Source organism: Hylobates moloch, unplaced genomic scaffold, assembly GCF_009828535.3.
Source record: "Hylobates moloch isolate HMO894 unplaced genomic scaffold, HMol_V3 SCAFFOLD_8, whole genome shotgun sequence".
NCBI classification, from domain to species: Eukaryota; Metazoa; Chordata; class Mammalia; order Primates; family Hylobatidae; genus Hylobates; species Hylobates moloch.
In genome coordinates, this window is record NW_026652283.1 from 23,709,132 (window position 1) to 23,732,609 (window position 23,478).

Below are 23,478 nucleotides of genomic sequence, written 5' to 3' on the forward strand. Positions count from 1 at the left end.
AACATGTGGCATTTGGTTTTATGTTCCTGCATTAGTTTGCTAAGGATAATAGCCTTCAGCTCCATCCATGTTCCTGCAAAAGACATGATCTCATTCTTTCTTATGGCTGCATAGTATTCCACGGTGTATATGTACATTTTCTTTATCCAATCTGTCACTGATGGGCATTTAGGTTGATTCCATGTCTTTGCTATTGTGAAGAGTGCTACAATGAACATTCACGTTCATGTGACTTTATGGTAGAATGATTTATATTCCTCTGAGTATATACCCAGTAATGGGATTGCTGGGTAAAATAGTAATTCTGCTTTTAGCTCTTTGAGGAATCACCATATTGCTTTCCACAATGGTTGAACTAATTTACACTCCCACCAACAGTGTATAAGTGTTCCCTACTCTCCGCAACCTCACCAGCAACTTTTTTGACTTTTTAGTAGTAGCCATTCTGACTAGTGTGAGATGGTATCTCATTGTGGCTTTGATTTACATTTCTCTAATGACCAGTGATACTGGGCTTCTTTTCATATGCTTCTAGGCCACACGTATGTCTTCTTTTGAAAAGTGTCTATTCATGTCCTTTGCCCACTTTTTAATAGGGTTGTTTTTCTCTTGTAAATTTAAGTTCCTTATAGATGCTGGATATTGGACCTTTGCCAGATGCAGTTTGCAAATATTTTCTACCATTCTGCAGGCTGTTTGTTTACTTTGTTGATAGTTTCTTTTGCTGTGCATAAACTCAAGTTTAATTAGATGCCACTTAATCAATTTTTGCTTTTGTTGCAATTGCGTTTGATGTCTTTTTCATGAAATCTATGTCCAGGATTGTACTGCCTGGGTTGTCTTCCAGGGTTTTTATAATTTTGGGTTTTACATTTAAGTCTTTCATCCACATTGAGTTGATTTTTGTAAACAGTATAAGAAAGGGGTACAGTTTCAATCTTCTGCATATGGCTAGCCAGTTATCCCAGAACCATTTTTATTGAATAGGGAGTCTTTTCCCCATTGTTTGTTTTTGTCAGCTTTGTTGAAGATGAGATGTTTGCAGATGTGTGGCCTTATTTCTGGTCTCTCTTATCTGTTCCATTGGGCTATGTGCCTGTTTTTGTACCAGTACCATGCTGTTTTGGTTATTGTAGCCCCATAGTATACTTTGAGGTCAGGTAACCTGATGCTTCCAGGTTTGTTGAACTAAATATTGAAAGATAAATATTAATAGATCCTCCCCCAAAAAGGGTGGGAGAGAATTCTAATGTGAGTGAAAGTGAAAGGCATGAAGCAAAACAGGGTTCCAAGCACTCCAAGTGGTCAGGTATAGCTGGAGTGAGGCATGCTAGGAGGGTGTAAAGATCTGAGGCTGGAGAGGTGCAGGGGCCAGATTGTGGAGAGCTTTGAATGCCACTCTAAAGACTTTAGAATTTCTCCTATGGGTAAAGGAGAGCTCATAAAAGGCCTTCAGTAGGAACCTAATGTGAAGAAATTTGCATTTAGAAAGAGTATTCTGGCAGCCACCTGATGAATGGGCTGCTCAGTGAAGTGCTAGAAGTCCAGTGTAGACAAGATCAGGACCTACCCAAGGCAGAAGCAACCAGGGCCACTAGAAAGAGCTTACAGGAGAGATGAAAAGGAATTAAAAGCAACCTAACTTGAAGAGGGACTGGATATAAAAGTAAAGCAAGGGAGAGGCTACAGCTGATGTTCAGGTGTTGGATTTAGGTAATTAAGGTAGAGAGTGATAAAAATTAGCACCGAAAAAAGAAAAGGAGGAGGAAGGACAGGTTTGGGGGAAAAGTAATGAATTTGATTGTGAAACGTTGAATTTGAGGTGCCCGTGGGATAGCCAGGTGGCCTTTGGCATTATTTACCTTTAAAAACCAAGCTGCATTTATTTCTTTCAGGGAGGATTGTGATCAATAAAAATACCAAAGATATCAGATCAATAGGTAAGTCAGTCTAATTTATATCTTCAAAAAGTTGAGAACTCTTCAAAGAGTTTAGACCAAACTGGCTTCTTATCTTGCAGGAACACTAGGAATTCAGACTTTCTCAACAGAACTTTTCCCTTGATAAACACGAGTACTTCACCTCAGCATGCAACAACAGGAATTTATCAGTTTCTACATTACCATATCAGAAAGAGGATATTCTTGCATATAACACATTGCCTTTACATAAGTCAATTTAAAAAAAAATTGTACTACTCTTTAGCTCAATTGACTCTTTTTTGAAGTTAGACTTCTAGAAGGATGCAGTGAGTCAACTTACATTCTAGCACAAGCTCCTTAATTTTGATAACTAGTCAGAATGTATTCCTGTAATTGCAACAGTATCATCAGAATGTGCTCCCGCACAAAAACTTCAAATCTCATTTGCTGACAATACAGGTATAATGTATAAGCTTTATATATAATAATAATAATAAACTCCTTGTGTTTGTTAGCAATGAAGCCGAAAAAATACTTCTTTATTCCTATTTTCATCATGTTTTATATCTGGTAATGAAGGTCCTCTTTCATCATAATTCTTTTACAAAATTGGGTGTTTTCCAAGTATTTTTTTCTTCTAAGTAAACTTTAATAGTATTTTGTCAAGTCTCAAAAACTGACAACCGGAATTTTTACTTCAGTTGTATTAAATTTACAGACATAATAGATTTAGAGTAAATAACAATTTCTAAAAGATGTTTGCTTGGAAATGTTGACACAATAAGAATCAGAGGACGTAGCTAAAGTATAACTTTTCAATGATATCTTGGCTCAGTGTATATAAGAACTGGCTTATAACATGAAAGAATGTCATGGGACACCAGCAAATAATTTTCGTTGCAACTTGATAAATGCACAGATATTATAACATAGAAATTCCTTAGTATATGTGCAATTTGAATTTGATATAAAAACGTAACCTATCATTAATAGGTGGATTAACAAAAACAGAATACAGATTCCAGAAATAGATCATAGGATCCACTTGAAAATTTAGCATATGGCATTTCAGATCAATGGAAAAAGCCTACGTTTATATGGTATGTGTTTTGAGACAGCTGGCTAAGATTTGCAATAAAATAAATTTAGATTCATTCTTCTCACTTTACACTAAAATAAATTCCAGATGGATATAAGATTTAAATGTAAAAACAAAACTAAACCAATCAAAAGCTACAAAAACCATTAAAGTATTGGAAGAGAATATATGAAACTGATGCCAACAATTATTAATGAAGTAAATGATCTTGATAATATCTGCAAAATGTCAGCACTGAATACTTTACAAGTTTGATAGAATGTCTTGAATTTTATTATCCATCAACAGAAGATCTATGCAAAAGAAATTCATTGATCTGAAATATACTTTTTCATCAAAAGATAATTTAAATTTTACTATAACTCAAAATAAATTGTTGGAACTGATTCTTGATAAGGAATTGAAAATGAATTTTGAAAATACAGCATTAAGAATAATTATCCTGAGTCTGCTGGTCTCATTCATTCCAGTGGCTTTAAATACTATCTATAGACCAATGGTCCCCAAATATAAGCTAGTGATGCTCTGTAGGTCACACACATTGTACTCCTTGACTCCAGAAGTTCAGAACATAACCTGCACACGAACATGTACATGGCAACTGTGTCTGACTTTCCTCTGAACTCCAGGTTCACATTTGCCTACCTGTCATTTCCACTTGCATCCCCCAAACTTACCATGACCCAAACAGAACTCTTTGTTTCATAGCCACTCTCAACTGTTTCAGTCTATTCTTGTTCATCTCGGTAAACTGTACCACCATATGCCTCATTTCTCAAAATAAAAACTCAGTAAGATATATTTTACCTCCAAAACATCTCCCAAACATATTCATCTTTCTATAACTCTTACTGCAACCTCTGTCCAAACCACCATGACTTCTTATTACTTGCCAGTACTATTTAACTAGATACTGTGCTTTTATTCTGGCCCCTCACAATTTGTTCTCTATATAGTAGCCGGAATAACCTTTCAGGGCCTTACATCACATCATGTCACACTCCTTCCTACTTACCACCCTCTAATGGCTCCCCACTGCATTTACAATAAAAGCCTAAATTCTCACTCTGGCTTGCAAAGCCTGACTTTATCTGGCTTCTGCCTCCCTTCCCAACTTTATTACATACTACTTTGCTTCTTGCCCATCATACATCAGTCACTGGCCTTCCTTCTCACTTCTGTTTTATGACTTCTGCAATAATTGTGCCTGAAGACTATTTTTACCTTCATAATTTTATAGCTGATTCCTTCTTGTCATCTGGGTCTCATTTAAAACCCCATCAAACAGGCCCTCCCTAACTACCCAATGTAAAGTCACTCCCAGTTTAATCCTGTTTAATTCGGTGCATGAATGATTACTATATGGTATTTTCTACTTTTTCTTATTTATTGTTGATTTCTCCTAATTTGTACATAAATTATGAGAGAAGGAGCCTTATTTGTCTTTTGGCCATCCTCCCCTAAGGGCCAGAATGGTGCCTACCACATAGAGGTAGGCATATGATAAATATTCAGTAAGTGAGTAAGGAAATGAGAACAACTCCCAGGGTATGACCTGGAAATGCACTGAAAACATACATTTGTGGCAGGTTAAAGGTTGTTGAATGTTAAGGAGCTCTGATGCTAGGTTTTTTATATAACCTATTCCCATGGATTTTTTATTTATCCATGATGATCACAAAACATCCCAAATTACTAAGGCTATTTCATGTCTCCATACTTTTCCCTCTGACCAGAATAACTTCCTTTCTTTCCTATCTAAACTTCTCCATGCTACATCAAAAGATTCAGCTCATGTTACCTCATGAGAGAAGACTTCCAATCTGTTCATTTGTTTTTATTTTGAGTTTATTTTGATATTTTGATTTTTTTTTTTTTTTTTTTTTTTCTGAGATGGAGTTTCACTCTTATTGCCAAGGCTGGAGTGCAATGGCGCGATCTCGGCTCACCGCAACCTCCGCCTCCCAGGTTCAAGTGATTCTCCTGCCTCAGCCTCCTGAGTGGCTGGGATTACAGGCACCCACCACCACACCTGGCTAATTTTGTATTTTTAGTAGAGATGGGTTTTCTCCATGTTGGTCAGGCTGGTCTCAAACTCCCGCCCTCAGGTGATGCCCCTGCCTCAGCCTCCCAAAGTGCTGGGATTATAGGCATGAGCCACCACACCCAGACTATTTTGATCTCTTAACCCCCATGTAGAATCTCTCTCATTGCACATATTAGAATATATGGTAACTCTTACTCTTCTAATCCACAAGATTGTTAGCTCATTAAAAAAAAGATCGTGTTGAATCCCTTATCAATAGCAGGTATTTAGTAAATGTTTGACAAATAACATATACATTACATATATAAAATATTTATGTTAAATCCTGTATATGTTTGCTTAAACTATCTTAAAGCCAGAGACTACTTTAACTTTTAAAAGTTCAAAGACCCACATACTATAATGCATGCCCCTTAGATCACTAATGTAGTTCTGAAGGTAATTCTCATTAGAAAAAAAATTTCTCACAAATGTGCTACACTTAATTAGGCTTTTCTAAAAAGTTTGCATGATATAGTAATTAGGAAGACAGTATTACCCAATACCTATAATATTAGTATTACACATTTAAATGAACTAAAATGTGGTATTAAGAGCCCTCTAGTGGCAAACTTCTTGCTGCACTCATGAAAAGGAAAACAATGTGTACATCTAATGTAAGAGATTTAATTTTTTAAATGACCGAAATACTAAATGCTTGTTATTTGTGATTATCTAACATATCAAACATAACTCATATGTTGTGGGCCATAATTGCCTGCATTACTATATCATACTTGCCTTGCATCAGTCTCTAAAGTCATTACAAAGATATAAAAAATGTAAGATTTATAATAAAATATGCCAACCTAAAATTGTGAGGTAAGCAGTTTACCACCAACCAAAAAAAAAAAAAGCTGGAAAAACAGAGAATTTTTTTCTCTAAATCCAAAACATAGTTAAGTTTGCCTACTGATCTTACATGTAGTCCCTAATTTATACACATACACACAAAAGTTGAGTATCATGAATTTACATGGCAGTTTAAAACATTTAGAATACATTTTGTCACACACACACAAATTGTGTTATGAATGAAATTTAGGGTTATGTTAGTTCTCTTGTAGCCGTGATTATATAGGAATACAAACTTAACTTTACACTGTCTGTAAATATTGCTTCAAACGCACACTGAGTTCCAACTGGAATGGGAGGAGCACACCTTTCCTAAGGCTGAAGTAGTGACAGCAAGAGTCTTCCTATCACCACATACGATGCCGGATCACTAAAGGGGTGGAGGATCAGAACTGCAGAGGAGAGAGTCCCAAGAATCCCCAGTGACCAGCTTGCAGAATCCGTAAAGGTAGCAGAAGTGATCTCCAGCACACCCAACTGTAATGAAGAGGATCTTAAGTATCTCTCAAAAGGCAGGATAACTTTGAGGAGGATAGTGGTTGAATTCCCCAATTTATGAAGGCTGCTCACAATAAATCAGACTCAAGTCAGGGCCTGCTTTTCATCACTTAACATCCATTCATTCACTTCTTCCTTCCTTCATTCAATAAACATTCATTGAGCCCTTATCATGAGCTCTATGCTCTCTGCTTAAATATGAAGTCTGTCAAGAAATTCTCGCCCTCAAGATCATAATTTAGTGTTTAAGGCAAGAATTATAATAATTAAACAGAACGACAAGAGCATAGTGGAGAGACATCTAATTTAATCTGAGTAGACGGAGGATTCTCTGGAGGTAAAATTTAAGGTAAGTTGAATGAAGACAAGTAGAAGTTAGGTACAGGGATTAGTGTGATGGGAGGAAGGGAATTTCACCTCAACACAGAGGCTTATCATGAACTTTCCCCCTTTAAAGCCAAAATGGGAAATAAATTGTTTCATTTCCTATGAGGAAAGTATTGCGTGTTCAGTACTTATTTATTGAAAATTCAAATAATACAACAGAGTATAGAGAGTAAAAAAAATCACTGATAATATACCACCATCCCATCCTTCTCACGTTCTTTCCCCCACCACCAAAAGATAGCCACTCTTTGGTAAAGAGGCCTGTAGATTTTTTTCTGTGCATTCAAAAAAAACAGAATCATATTGATAATAGAGTTTTAACTTTAAAAAAAAATTAACAGTACAGCCTAGGGATCTTTCTATAGAAAAGTATGTAAAATCTGTGTCATTTTAAATGATAAAATATCCAAATATCCAAACAAAGTAGTGTTGTTTGGATATTTTACAATTATTTTAATTTGTGGACTGTTTCTGCTGCTATAAAAAAGCTTCAATGAATATCTTGGCACAATCATTTTTATTTATGGTGTCCTATTATTTTCTAATAATTAATTACTATAAGTGAAATCACTAATCATAGGCATGTTTACATGGTGCCCAATAAGGACTGTACAGATTTACACTTCTAGTAACAGTATGTGAAGACGCCTGCCTGCTCAATCTGATAGGAAAACAAATGACGTTTTTTTTCTAATTTGATTACTTCTTTGGTTCAGTACATTTTTGTATTTTTATTGGCTAGCTGTATTTCTTTTCTCAGCTGCCTGCTCATGTCCTTTGCTTAATTTTATATTAAGAAATTGTCTTCTCACTGATGTGTACAAATTCTTTATATTAGGGTATAACCCTTTGTCATGTATGTTGAAATATTTTTCTTAGTCTGTTATTTGCCTTTCAGCTTTGTTTATAATGAGGTTTATGGGGCTACACAAATATTTGAATCCAATCTCTTTTTCATTCACGCTTTTGGTTTTGATGCACTGATAAGTAAGAAAGGTCTTCTTAGTAAAGATAATAAAATGTTTCCGATATTCTCTTCAAATACTTTCATTATTTTTATAATTTTTGAATAGTTTAGTTTGTTTTTATATTTAAAACTGTGTTGTTTTTTTTTTTTTCAGTCTTTAGGGTAAAGTGAGAATCAAAATTTATTGTAAATCTTAGTCAACTGCCCCAGCACCAATTATTATATCAAACTCATCCAGTCCATTCTCGACTTCTAGAGTTTCTTTTATATAGATATTACACTCCTATTTCTATCCATCATCTCCCATTCTTCTCCCCTAACAAATCCCATCAAATTATCTCTGTCTTCCTCTTTTGAGCTGCTGATTGTCTTTATAAATCTAGTGGGTTTTGCTCCCTGCAGTCTACTCACACTTACAAAAGGCGGTTTACACTGTTCAGAATCTGTGGAACGTATAGGCCCATCTGACAAGTAGTTTTGCGTTGGGGGATTCTTCACTCTAGGCAGTCACCCACCACCCTTCCCCCTTCAGCACGGAAGATGGCTTCCCCCTCCTGCCCTGGCACACCTCACCAATACTATGGGGTTCTTCTGCTTCTGTGGAAATCATACATACTTCAGCATTATTCATATTAGCATTTTCAGAATGCTGTGGGGTTTTCAGCAGAAGGATAGAGCACAGATACATAAGCATAAGCGTCTACACATGTGTCTGTTGGGTGGTGGTGAGATATGTTCCTGGAAATGAGGGTGCTGAGTCAATGTTACTCTCACTTTCCAGGCAATCACCTGTCTCTTTCTAAATCCCATGGATATAAATCCTCCAGCCAGGTTCCTGTATCTACCATTCACACAATTCTTACCATTCACAGACTTTGGACAAGTTTTCATTGCCTTTTATGAAGTAAAATTATTTCTGCCATATCACTAATTGCCTGCTGATCTTTACTGGAGGTTTCTTGGACTATGTATTTGTCTTTATTTTTGTTTTTAAGACAGGGTCCCGCTCTCTTGCCTAGGCTTGAGTGCAGTGGCATGATCACTGCTCACTGCAGCCTCGACCTCCTGGGCTCAGGCAATCCTCTCACCTCAGGGTTCCTGGTAACCTGAACTATAGGCACATGCCACCACATCCGGCTACTTTTTTTGATTTTTAGTACAGATGAGGTCTCACTATGTTGCTCAGGCTGGTCTTGAACTCCTGAGCCCAAGGGATCCTCTTGTTTAGGCCTTGAGCCACTGCACCCAGCCTAGACTATGTATTTGAACATAGCCTCAAATTTGATAAAATGTGCATCTTACCATTCATTATAATGGTTTTCCTTGGCGTACTTTTTTTTTTTTTTTTTTTTTGAGACAGTCTCACTCTGTCGCCCAGGCTAGAGTGCAGTGGCGCGATCGCGGCTCACTGCAACCTCTGCCTCCCAGGTTCAAGTGATTCTCGTGCCTCAGCCTCCTGAGCAGTTGGGACTACAGGCACATGCCACCATGCCCAGCTAATTTTTGTATTTTTAATAGAGACAGGGTTTCACCATGTTGGCCAGGCTGATCTCAAACTCCTGACCTCAGGTGACCCACCTGCCTCAGCCTCCCAAAGTGCTGGGGATTACAGGCATGAGCCACCGCACCCGGCCTCCTTGGTGTACTTTTGTGGCACTTTCAACATCATCATTTGCATATATTTATTCATCATTATAACCTAAAATGGTTCAATGTAACATTAAATAATAACAAAAACTGGATGAAGTTAAAACTCATTGGTAAGGGCCATTCAAACTAAGAAAAGCTTAGCTCAGTACTTCCAGGCCCACTAGCTGTCTACAGTAATTGATGACAAATATTGAGAAGAAGATATAAATTCATTATTCAGTCAGTATTGTAGTGGATTCATATGCTTATATATTTAATATGAAAGTATTGCCAGACTTGCAGGAAAAATGGCAGATACAAGGCAGGGCTAACTTGAAGCTCCCACTTGGACAGACAGAATAGGGTATGGAGACTCACGTTATGAACTTTTGCTCCAAGAACTACTGCAGGAACACACCAGGAAAACTGAAATAATTCAGACTCTGAAAGAAGCACTTGCCACTGCAAACTCCATGAGACAGCCAAAATACTGTGAGTGTCCAAAGTGTGAGGGGGGATAATCCGCCTCCAAACACACATCCTCACTGGGGAACCTGAAAATCCACATCATGGGAGAAGGATTTAACCTTACCTAGAACTGAAATGGATTTAGAAAGCCGAATGAAATATAAAAGTAGAAGAAGCAGTGGAAGAGCCCTGTAGGCGCTCCTGGTCTCCAGGGAAGCCATTTCTGACTTTATCTCACAGGGTCCTTGGGGAGAGCTGCCAGTGGAATTGGGGAAGGACCACAGGAAGAAGGAAACTTCTAGCTGAACTTTGCAATAACTTCCACCAAGCACAAATTTTCCTGGGCAGGATCCAGGAACAGGGGATGGGGGGCGGTGGGAAATGGGAAGTACAGATACAAGTACAGACGCCACAGAGGGTGGCGGAGAGGGCAGGGCAGCAAAAGCCCTGTTTGCTTTCTTAGCAGGGAGACTTGTAGCCTGGGGCAAGATCTCAGCCCTACTCATTGGTTGCCGGGATATAAACTCAGTGCTGTTGGTGGTGCATGGTGGGAGCGAGACTGGCCTTGATGGATGTGTAGGAGCTGGGTGAGGCCCATCACTGCTGTCTTTCCCTCACCTCTCTGGCAGCCTGTATGACACAGCAGAGGCAGCCATAATCCCCCTGGGAGCATAATTCCACTGGCCTGAGAAGCATACCCCCATCCCCCAAAGCAGCCATAGCAACCCCTGCCCAAGGAGAGTCAGAGCCCAGACATGCCTATACCTGCCTCCACCTGATGGTCTTTCTTTGCCTACCCTGACAGCCAAAGGCAAAAGACATAATCTCTTGGGAGCTCTATGGCCCCATCCATCACCTGAGAAACCTGAATACTTATCCAGGTTACCTTAGGGCAAGCTTGTATCCTCCCACACTACCGCAGCTGATGCCCTCTTGAAAGCGCCACCTCCTGGCTGGAGGCCAACGAACAGCCAGCATTTGAGAAAACCAGTGCCCTAAACAAAACTACAACCAAGAACCCTCACAGAGTCCACTTCATTCCCCTGCTACCTCCACTAGAGCAGGTTCTGGTATCCACAGTTGAGAGCCCTGAAGATGAATCACATTACAGGACTCTTTGCAGACACTCCGCAATACCAACCTGGAGCGCAGTAGCTCCAGTGGGTGGCTAGACCCAGAAAAGTAATAATAATAACTGCAGTCTGGCTCTCAGGAAGCCTCATCTGCAGGGGAAGGGGGAGAGCACATCAAGGGATCACCCTGTGGGACAAACGAATCTGAAAAGCAGCCCTTGAGCCCCAGATCTTTCCTCTCATATAGTCTACCCAAGTGAGTAGGAACCAGAAAAACAATTCTGGTAATATGAAAAGGCAAGGTTCTTTAACACCCCCAAAAGATCACACCAGCTCACCAGCAGTAGATCCAAACCAAGAAAAAATCTCTGAATTGCCACAAAAAGAATTCAGAAGGCCGATTATTAGGCTACTCAAGGAGTCATCAGAGGTGAAAACCAACTTAGAGAAATTGTAAAAACGATACAGCGATGGATAAAAAAATCTCCAGAGAAATAGATAGCATAAATAAAAAACAATCACAACTTCTGGAAGAGAACGACACACTTAGAGAAACGCAAAATACACTGGAAAGTTTTCAACAATAGAACTAAAGAAATAGAAGAAAGAACTTCAAAGCTTGGAGACAAGGCTTTTGAATTATTAACCCAATCCAACAAAGACAAAGAAAAAAGAATTTTAAAAAATGAACAAAGCCTCCAAGAAGTCTGGGATTATGTAAACAACCAAATCAAAGAATAACTGGTGTTCCCAAGGAAGAAGAGAAATCTAAAAGCTCAGAAAATATGTTTGAAAGAATAGTCAAGGAAAACTTCCCTGGTTTTTGCCAGAAATCTAGATATCCAAACACAAGAAGCTCAAATAATGCCTGGGAAATTTACCGTAAAAAGATAATCACCTAGGCACACAGTCATCAGGTTATCTAAAGTCAAGACAAAGGAAAAAATCTTAAGAAATCTGAGGCAAACACCGCATGTTCTCACTCATAGGTGGGAATTGAACAATGAGAACTCATGGACACCGGAAGGGGAACATCACACTCCGGGCACTGTTGTGGGGTGGGGGGAGTGGGGAGGGACAGCATTAGGAGATATACCTAATGCTAAATGAGGAGTTAATGGGTGCAGGAAATCAACATGGCACATGGATACATATGTAACAAACCTGCACATTGTGCACATGTACCCTAAAACCTAAAGTATAATTAAAAAAAAAAAAAAAGAAATCCGAGGCAAAAGATTAAAAGCAGATTTCTCAGCTGAAACCCTACATGCTAGAAGGGATTGGGGTCCTATCTTTAGCCTCCTTAAACAAAATAATTATCAGCCAAGAATTTTGTATCCAGCAAAACTAAGCTTCAAAAATGAAGGAAAGATAAAGTCTTTTTCAGACAAACAAATGCTAAGAGGATTTACCACTAAGTCAGCACTACAAGAATTGCTAAAAGGAGTTATAAATCTTGAAACAAAACCTCAAAATATACCAAAACAGAACCTCCTTAAAGCATAAATCTCACAGAGCCTATAAAACAATAACACAACGTAAAAACAAAACAAACAAAAAAATAATATATTTAGGCAACAACTAGCACAATGAATAGAATAGTACCTCACATCTCAATACTAACATTGGATGTAAATGGCCTAAATGCTCCACTTAAAAGATACGGAACCACAGAATGGATAAGAATTCACCAACCAAGAACCTGTTGTCTCCAAGAGACTCACCTAACACATAAAGAGTCACATAAACTTAAAGTAAAGATGTGGAAAAAGATATTCCATGCAAATGGACACCAAAAGCAAGCAGGAGTAGCTGGTCTTATATCAGATAAAACAGACTATAAACAACAGTAGTTTAAAAAGACAAAGAGGGACACTGCATAATGATAAAAGGTCTAGTCCAACAGGAAAATATTACAATCCTAAATATATATGCACCTAACACTGGAGTTCCCAAATGTATAAAACAATTACTACTAGACCTAAGAAATGAGATAGATGGCAACACAATAATAGTGGGGGACTCCAACACTGACAGCACTAGACAGGTCATCAAGACAGAAAATGGAAAAAAAACAAAAACAAAACTACACCCTAGAACAAATGGACTTAACACATATTTACACAACACTCTACTCAACCACTGCAGAATATACATTCTATTATTCATCAGCTCAAGGAACATTATCCAAGATATACCATACGAGAGGCCACAAAACAAGTCTCAATAAATTTAAGAAAATCGGGCCAGGCACAGTGGCTCATACCTGTAATCCCAGCAGTTTTGGAGGCCAAGACTGGCGGATCACCTTAGATCAGGAGTTGGAGACCAGCTGGGCCAAATGGTGCAACTCTGTCTCTACTAAAAATACAAAAAATAGCTGAGCATGGTGGCATTTGCCCATAATCCCAGCTACCCAGGAGGCTGAAGCAGGAGAATCACTGGAACCCAGGAGGCAGAGACTGCAGTGAGCCGAGATCACGCCACTGCACTCCAGCCTGGCGACAGAGTAAGACTTGGTCTCAAATAAATAAATTTAAGAAAATCAAAATTATATTCAGTATTCTCTCAGACCACAGGGAATAAAATTGGAAATCAACTTTAAAAGGAACCCTCAAAACCATGCAAATACATGAAAATTAAATAATCTGCTCCTAAACAATCATTAGGTCAACAATAAAATCAAAATTTCAAAGAAATTTAAAAATTCTTTGAACTGAACGATAATAGTGACAAAACCTATTAAAACCTCTGGGATACAGCAAAAGTGATGCTAAGAGGAAAATTCATGGTATTAAATACCTAAATCAAAAACTCTGAAAGAGCACAAATAGATAATCTGAAGACACACCTCAAGGAACTAGAGAAAAAAGAACAAACCAAACCCAAACAAAGCAGAAGAAAAGAAATAGCTAAGATCAGAGCAGAACTAAATGAAATTGAAACAAAAAAAATACAAAAGATAAATGAGATAAAAATCTGGTTTTTTGAAAAGATAAACAAAATCGACAGACCATTAGTGAGATTAACTAAGAAAAGAAGAGAGAAGATTCAAATAAACTCAATTAGAAACAAAATGAGAGATACTACAATTGATAGCACAGAAATACAAAAGATCATTCAAGGCTACTATGAACACCTTTATGCACACAAACCAGAAAACTTAAAGCAGATGAATAGATTCCTGGAAATATACAACTCTCCTAGATTAAAACAGAAATAAATAGAAGCTCTGAACAGATCAATGGCAAGCAGCAAGACTGAAATGGTAATTAAAAAAAAATTGCCAATAAAAAAAAAGTCCAGAACCAGATGGATTCACAGCTGAATTCTATCAGGCATTCAAAGAAAAACTGGTACCAATCCTATTGACACTATTCCAAAAGATAGAGAAAGAGGGAATCCTTCCTAAATCATTCCATGGAACCAGTATCACCCTAATACCAAAACCAGGAAAAGGTATAACAAGAAAGGAAACTACAGATCAATATCCCTAATGAACATAGATGTAAAAATCCTCAACAAAATATTAGCTAACCAAATCCAACAGCATATCAAAAAGATAATTCATGCAGCCATAAAAAAGGATGAGTTCATATCCTTTGCAGGGACATGGATGAAGCTGGAAACCATCGTTCTCAGCAAACTAACACAAGAACAGAAAACCAAACACTGCATGTTCTCACTCATAAGTGGGAGTTGAATGATGAGAACACATGGACACAGGGAGGGGAATATCACACACTGGGGCCTGTCGGGGGATGGGGGGATAGGGGAAGGATAGCATTAGGAGAAATACCTAATGTAGATGACAGGTTGATGGGTGCAGCAAACTACCATGTCACGTGTATATCTATGTAACAAACCTGCATATTCTGCACATGTATCCCAGAACTTAAAGTATATAATAATGAATAAACTTTTTTAAAAAGATAATTCATCATGATCAAGTGGGTTTCATACCATAGATGCAGAAACGGTTTAACATGTGGAAGTCAATAAATGTGATATACCACATAGAATTAAAAACAATGCATCTGACAAAATCCAGCATCTCTTTATGATTACAACTCTCAGCAAAATTGGCATAGAATGGAAATGCCTTAAGCTAATAAAAGCCATCTATGACAAACCCACAGCCAACATTATACTGAATAGGGAAACATTGAAAGCATTACCCCTGAGAACTGGAACAAGACAAGGATGCCCACTTTCACCACTTCTATTCAACATAGTACTGGAAGTCCTAGCCAGAGCAATCAGACAAGATAAAAAAATGAAGGGCATCCAAATCAGTAAAGGGGAAGTCAAACTCTCATTGTTTGCTGATGATATATGACTGTACACCTAGAAAACCCTAAAGACACATCCTAAAAGCTCCTAGATATGATAAATGAATTCAGTAAAGTTTCAGCATACAAAATCAACGTACACAAATCAGTAGCACTGCTATACACCAACAGTGACCAAGCTGAGAATCAAATCAAGAACTCAGCCCCTTTTACAGTAGTTGCAAAAATAAATAATAAATAAAATACTTAGGAATGTACCTAACCAAGGAGCTGAAAGACCTCTACGAGGAAAACTACAAAACACTGCTGAAAGAAATCACAGATGTCACAAACAAATGGAAATACATCCCATGCTCATGGGTGGGTAGAATCACATTGTGAAAATGACCATACTGCCAAAACCAATCCACAAATTCAATGCAATTCCCATCAAAATACCATCATCATCATTCTTCACGGAACTAGAAAAAAAAATCCTAAAATTCATATGAAACCAAAAAAGAGCCCACATAGCCAAACCAAGACTAAGCAAAAAGAACAAATCTGGAGGCATTGCATTACCTGACTTCAAACTATACTATTAAGCTATAGTCACCAAAACAGCATGGTACTGGTATAAAAATAGGCATATAGACCAATGGAACAGAACAGAGAACCTGGAAATAAAGGCAAATACTTACAGTCAACTGATCTTTGACAAAGCAAACAAAAACAAAGTGGGGGAAAGGACACCCGATTGAACAAATGGTGCTGAAATAATGGGCAAGCCATGTATAGAAGAATGAAACTGAATCCTCATCTCTCACCTTATACAAAAATCAACTCCAAATGAATCAAAGACTTAAATCTAAGACCTGAAACCATAAAAATTATAGAAAATAACATTGGAGCAACCCTTCTAGACATTAGCTTAGGCAAAGACTTCATGAAAAAGAGTCCAAAAGCAAATGCAAAAACAACAATGATAAATAGATGATACCTAAACTAAAAAGCTTCTGCATAGCAAAAGAAATAATCAGCAGAGTAAACAGACAACCCACAGGCAGGAGAAAATCTTCACAATCTATGGATCTAACAAAGATTATTAGATGCAGAATATCCACAATCTATAAGGAACTCAAACAAATCAGCAAGAAAATAATAATCCCATCAAAAAGTGGGCTAAGGACCTGAATAGACAATTCTCAAAAGAAGATATACAAATCGCCAAGAAACGTAAGAAAAAATGCTCAACATTACTAATTATTAAGGAAATCCAAAACCACAATGTGATACTACCTCACTCCTGCAAAAATGGCCATAATTGGCACGGTGCGGTGGCTCACGCCTGTTATCCCAGCACTTTGGGAGGCCAAGACAGGTGGACCATGAGGTCAGGAGATCGAGACCATCCTGGCTAACATGGTGAAACCCTGTGTCTACTAAAAATACAGAAAATTAGCCAGGCACGGTGGCACGTACCTGTAATCCCAGCTACTTGGGAGTCTGAGGCAAGAGAATTGCTTGAACCTGGGAGGCGGAGGTTGCAGTGAGCTGAGATCATGCCACTGCTCTTCAGCCTGAGTGACAGAGTGAGACTCTGTCTCAAAAAAGGAAAAAAAAAAGGCCATAATTTAAAAATAAAAAAATAATAGATATTTGAGTGGATGTGGTGAAAAGAGAACACTTTTACACTGATGGTGGGAATGTAAACTAATACATTCCTGAAAAAACTAAAAGTAGATCTACCATTTGATCCAGCAATCCCAGTACTGGGTATCTGCCCAGAGGAAAATAAGTCATATGAAAAGGACACTCGCACATGCATGTTTATAGCAGGACAATTTGCAATTGCAAAAACATGCAACCAGCCCAAATGCCCAGCAATCAACAAGTGGATAAAGAAAATGAGGTATATGTGTACCATGGAATACCACTCAGCCATAAAAAAGAACGAAATAATGGCATTTGCAGCAACCTGGATGGAACTGGAGACCATTATTGTAAGTGAAGTAACCCAGGAATAGAAAACCAAACATCACATGTTCTCACTTATAAGTGGGAGCTAAGCTATGAGGACGCAAATGCGTAAGAATGATACAATGGACTTTGGGGACTCAAGGGAAGGGTGGGAGGGGGATGAGGGATAAAAGACTACATGATGGGTACGGTGTCCACTGCTCAGATAATGGGGGCACCAAAATCTTAGAAATCATCACTAAAGAACTTATCCATGTAACCAAATGCCACTTGTTCCCCAAAAACCTTTTGAAATAAAAAAAAAACTACTGCCAAAATTAACAGAACTATAATGAATTATTACTATATGAGGCCACTTTGAGATAGATGCATAAGAAAAAATTGCTTTAGCCATGTAAATGCAAGTAATAGTTCAAATTATTTGGTTTCAAATTATTATTTCACAATTTTAAAATCAATAACATGAAATTCTTATGTAAAATACTGATAGATTGTTTTCAGGAATATAAAATCACAAATCCTCCCTAATTTTATTTTAGGTTAATGGGGTTTAATTTTGTATTTTACTCCATATTGAAACAATGATAAGTCCAAGACCTATTTACCCATTCTTTTTTTTTCCCCCTTGGAAATGAGTTTGTCATGTCTAATCACATCTTATTAGCTAAAGTAAGTCACATGGTCATGCCTAGCTTCAACGTGAAAAGGAGTATAATCCTTCCATATTCCAGGAAAGGGAAGAGAACTGGAAATACTATTGTCTCTAGTAAAGCTTCTAAATTACCTGAGTTCACATGAAATTTTTATTTTAAAAACTATCTTATTGCCCAAAAAACATTTTAAAAGGAAAAACACCCTTCCTCCTCCTAAAAAATCACTATCACAGATTCTGGTTCTCTTTCTATTCCTTTAAAATTTTCTAAATACAATTTTTTTATACTTAGCATTATGTCATATCCATTTTTCTACATTGCTAGAGTCTTCATAATTTTTTTTTTTTTTTTTTTTGAGACAAAGTCTCACTCTGTCACTCAGGCTGAAGTGCAATGGCACGATCTCGGCTCACTGCAACGGGTTGAAGCAATTATCTTGTCTCAGCCTCCCAAGTAGCTGGGATTACAGGTATACACCACCATGCCCGGCTAATTTTCTGTATTTTTAGTAGAGACAGGGTTTCACCATGTTGGCCAGGCTGGTCTCGAACTCCTGACCTCAAAGTGCTGGGATTATAGGCGTGAGCCACCAGGCCCGGCCTATAATTTTTGATACCAGTGTAATATTTTAAATTGAATTCTTAATAAATCACGTGTTCTTAGAGTATGTAATAATTCCTATTCTGATTTTAAATTTGTATTCAATCTAATCCTTAATCCTTTCCTGTGTTTAAAGAAAATAAATCAATAAACCAATACATTTCATGTCTTAAGCACTTGTCAGAAAACGAGATTTTTTTGGTCCCTCATAACATGCAAATAGGCTATTAAACAAAGAATCTGCTTAGCTCTGAGAAAGTATTATTAAATTCTTAAGAGACATTTTTTTCTAACATAAATAAGTAGCTTGACAATCTTGCCTACAGAAAAAAGAGAAGAAGCTAACTAAAGGAATATGATTATTAAATTGGTCAAAAGCTATATCTAAAGATGTCAAATTTTCAGAGAAGAGTGTAATATTTTAAGAAAACTAATTTTTACTTTGTAAAATTATTTCTTACAAAACCAAAAACTGAGGAAATAACAGGGTAATATAAGATTATTTACTCTAAGTTTCCATTTAATGGCAAGTTCCCTTGAGTTTGAAATATATAATAAATATACAAAGGCCGGGCGTGGTGGCTCACGCCTGTAATCCCAGCACTTTGGGAGGCTGAGGCTGGTGGATCACGAGGTCAGGAGATCGAGACCATCCTGGCTAACACGGTGAAACCCCGTCTCTACTAAAAATACACAAAATTAGCCAGGCATGGTGGCGGGAGCCTGTAGTCCCAGCTACTTGGCAGGCTGAGGCAGGAGAATGGCGTGAACCTGGGAGGCGGAGCTTGCAGTGAGCCAAGATTGCGCCACTGCACTCCAGCCTGGACCATAGAGCAAGACTCTGTCTCAAAAAATAAATAAATAAATAAATATACAAAAATTAAATGGCATCAAAGCTGCCCAGTTGTGTACCTAATACAAAAATAAGCAATTCCTGTGCTGAACTTTAGGCTATTGAAGCTAGTGGCTCAACTATTAATTGACTATTAATGGAAGGCAAGAAAAAGATACACATTAAAAATTGAGGCACTGGCAAGAAAGTAGCTCCCAGACAATTTCTAGTTGTTTAGGAAAAATCTTGAGAATACTTTAAGGTAATCTAATAACACATGTTGCATGAAAAAAAAATGTGTATATTTAAATGTGTCCTACCATTTTCACTTCAATATCACCTTGTTCCTCCTCAACTTTTATTTCTTCCTCCTGAATTAAGTGAGACCCTCTTTCTTGTTGTTTGGACTCTTCTTCGACCTCTTTGCTGATTGCTTTTTCTACATTCTTAATATCTTTGACAAGCTCAGTTACTGCAGAAGTGTGTTCTTTTGATGGTGTTGAAACAGGGTGCAGTGCAGAAACATGATCATAGTGGGTATGCAGGAGTCGTACAGCAATGTCACTTGTTGCTAATATCCTTGGAATCTCAAATCCAATTTGTGTTTCAGAGAATCTGACACTTCTGTGCCTGTTAATAATTAATTACAATAAAAAAGATGAGACCCTAGGAAACTCTAGATCTGTGTCAAATTTATACTTAAGCAGTATTTCTCTTCACTTTAATTTTGCTCCAATTTTGAGTCTGATCATATGTGCTTTCTTTGCAGCATTTGGACCAAGTTGCTGATGCTATCCTTCTCAAAACAGTTTATTGGGATCCATAATCCCACAGTCTTCTCCATCTCTGAAGTTCCTTCTGTCTCCTCTATATGGCCTTCTTCCTAACCATCCCTTCAATGTTGATACTACTCAGTGCTCCATCCTCAGCCCTCTTTCTCCTCTCCCTCAACACACACTCTCTGGATATTGTTACTTCTGTGGCCTCAATTACTATCTACACTATCAGGTTTGTAATATGAGCTTTATTTTTCCTAGGGTTGGGTAGGGGTATGATGCATCTCTGAATGGACTTTAAGAGGTCCAAAAATGCCCTTCCACAAGTGCAAGCATCTGTAATTACCTGACATTCGGAAGAATCTATGACTCCCGAAAAGTGAAGAACCATTGGTCTATATGTTGAAGACTTCTCAAAATATACCACACCTCAGATTTCTCTCAATGCCTTCAGCCAGTTGCATTTTGATATCTTATAAGTACTTCAAACACAGCCAGTTCAGCACCAAACTCATCATCCTTACAACCCCCACCCCAGTCATCATCAAAGTGAAACTTGTTCTGCTTGCACTATTCCTTATCTCGTAAAAGATACCACCTAATTCTCCTCTTAAACCTGGGTAGTGAGTACACAGCTATTCATTTTATTTTTATTCTTTTAAAACTATACAGGGTAATTTCCTTAACTTTTCTGTACTTGACATATTTTACAATGAGAAAGGTTACTATATTGTCTCTGATTAGATGTAAACCAAAAAGTTGGTTTTTTTCTTTTTCATAGCAAATGGAAGGAACTTGGGAAATATTTTGTTCTTCCCTTTTACTAAATATCAAAAATAAAGTCCAGTTTTTTTTAAATGTCACATGGCTAGTCTTTTCAGAGGTAGGACCAGAACACCTAGGCCTTCTAATTTTAATTCTGGTAATTTTTCTCTAAAACTCACTGCTATACTAATGCAAGTAACTTAAAATGTTTAAAGATCAAGCAGCAACCAAGTGATCATGAATTTGCCATCATCACATTCCTCAGAAAGATGTTTGTTGAAAACTATTGGGGAAATAGCACTTAAATGTCCAAGAAATACACATATGAAAACCTATTATTTTTTGCCGGGCGCAGTGGCTCACACCTGTAATCCCAGCACTTTGGGAGGCCGAGACACACAGATCACCTGAGGTCGGGAGTTTGAGACCAGCCTGACTAACATGGAGAAACCACGTCTCTACTAAAAATACAAAATTAGCCAGGCGTGGTGGCGCATGCCTGTAATCCCAGCTACTTGGGAGGCTGAGGCAGGAGAATCGCTTGAACACAGGAGGCAGAGGTTGCAGTGAGCCAAGATTGCGCCATTGCACTCCAGCCTGGGCAACAAGAGCAAAACTCTGTCTCAAAAAAAAAAAAAAACAAAAAGAAAAGAAAACCTATTATTTTTAACAGTTCACAAAGATACATGAAAAAGAAAATCCAGATTGCCATATAGAAAGTACCTATTAGCCAGGCGCAGTGGCTCACGCCTGTAATCCCAGCACTTCGGAAGGCCGAGGCCGGCTGATCACTTGAGGTCAGGAGTTTGAGACCAACCTGACCAACATGGTGAAACCCCGTCTCTACTAAAAATGCAAACGAATTAGCCAGGTGTGGTGGCGCGCACCTGTAATCCCGGCTACTCAGGAGGCTGAGGCACAAAGAATCGCTTGAACCCAGGAGGCAAAGGTTGTAGTGAGCCAAGATCACACCACTGCACTCCAGCCTGGACAACAGAGCAAGATTGTGTCTCAAAAAAGAAAGAAAAAGAAAGTACCTACCACTTCTACTTTTTTGGAGGGCAGAGGAGTTAAGTGGGTAAAGAGAAGAGGAAGACCTGGCATTTAATGAGTGTATATTTGTAATAAACACTGTGCTATAACTTTTACATGCACTAATGTTTAATCTTCAATCCAATCCTATTAAGTGACACAATCATCATTTTATTGATGATATACTGAAGCTCAACAAAGTAACTTGTGTAAGAAAATGGCGGGTTTCTGATTCAACCCTTAGTGGGCTAACTTCCTGAAATGGGCTTTTCCAAACACACCATGCTGCTATGCAATAGGCATCTGTCTGGCAATCATGATGTGGCTCAATGTCTTTTTTTCCACCTACAGGGAAAGTATTATTCACAAGGGTACCTTGGATTCTTCTTGAGGTTTGCCCACACATACAGAGTAATGTTTTCATCTTTAATGACTTTTTCCATATTTCCACTGTCCAGATCTGCCAAAGTACTAGCTTGCTGTAAGAGAAAAAGAAAACATTATAAAGGGCCACAGGCCTCATAAATTATACAACGTAGATAAATTACTTTATCACTTATGTGTTGGATTCCCTTTATTAATCACCTAACAGAGTAACTTGGGTAAAAATAAGGTTCAATCAACATGGCAAAGAATTGTTTTAAAAAATTCTCTAAAAGGATGCAAACGTATTTACTTACTTAAATATGCATCTCCTTTTTCCATTCAGTTTCTCCTAAGGTGGCTAAGAATTAAAGTTGCGCTTAGGTTGGGTGAGGTGGCTCATACCTGTAATCTGAGCACTTTGGTAGGCCAAGTCGTAAGGATCATTTGAGCCTAGGAGTTCAAGAAAAGCCTGGGCAACATAATGAGACCCCCCATCTCTACAAAAAATTAGCTGGGTGTGGTGGTGTGCACCTGTAGTCCCAGCTACTTGGGAGCTGGGAGGATCCTAGGTGGAAGGATTGCTTGAGTCTGGGAGGTTGAGGCTGCAGTGAGCCATGATTGCACCATGCACTCTAGCCTGGGTGACAGAGCGAGAGTGGGTCTCAGGAAAGTGAAAAATAAAGTTGCTTCTACATTTCCAGGTAGCACCTGTGGATTAATATTATGTTACCTTTCTCAGTCATAACATCAGAATCATGACTTTTCATTTTAACTATACACATGCTGCTTTATCTGTATCTTATTATAATGTAGACTATTCTACTGCAAAAGTTAACCTATCTCCAAACACATAAAGTTTAGAAAGCAAAATATCTAGCTTATAAAATCCAGATGAGTCATGTTTTCACTAGTCTAATACTTAATATCCAACATTAATCATAAAATTCAAGTATGTTCTTAAGAATTTTAAAATGAAAACTAACAGTTTGATGCCTATTGCTCAAGAAATCAGCTGTCATAAAGGGTTTGAGTAAGTCAGTATGTGGTTGCTAGAATGTAAAAACTTTAAAATGTTGAAGATTACATTTATTATTAATTTTTTTAAGTGTGATTATTCCTGCACACTTTTTGTTTTCTGAAACTAACTTTTTGAAGGGTTCAGGACAATTGTCTTGTAGAACTGTCCCACATTGTGGATTTCTATTATTGTTTCCTC

General features: G+C 37.9%; 1 protein-coding gene across 6 annotated transcripts in view; it reads right to left on the minus strand.

Moving 5' to 3' along the window:
• Positions 1-23,478, minus strand: part of DNAI7 (dynein axonemal intermediate chain 7) — a 93,280-nt gene that overhangs the window by 15,410 nt on the left and 54,392 nt on the right. For all 6 annotated transcript variants that reach the window (XM_058443304.1, XM_058443301.1, XM_032159848.2 and 3 more), the window contains 2 exons: positions 22,272-22,375; positions 19,644-19,953 (listed from right to left, as the gene is read on the minus strand). In XM_058443304.1, the coding sequence (XP_058299287.1) occupies positions 19,644-19,953; positions 22,272-22,375 (414 nt within the window). The remainder of the gene's footprint in view (positions 1-19,643; positions 19,954-22,271; positions 22,376-23,478) is intronic.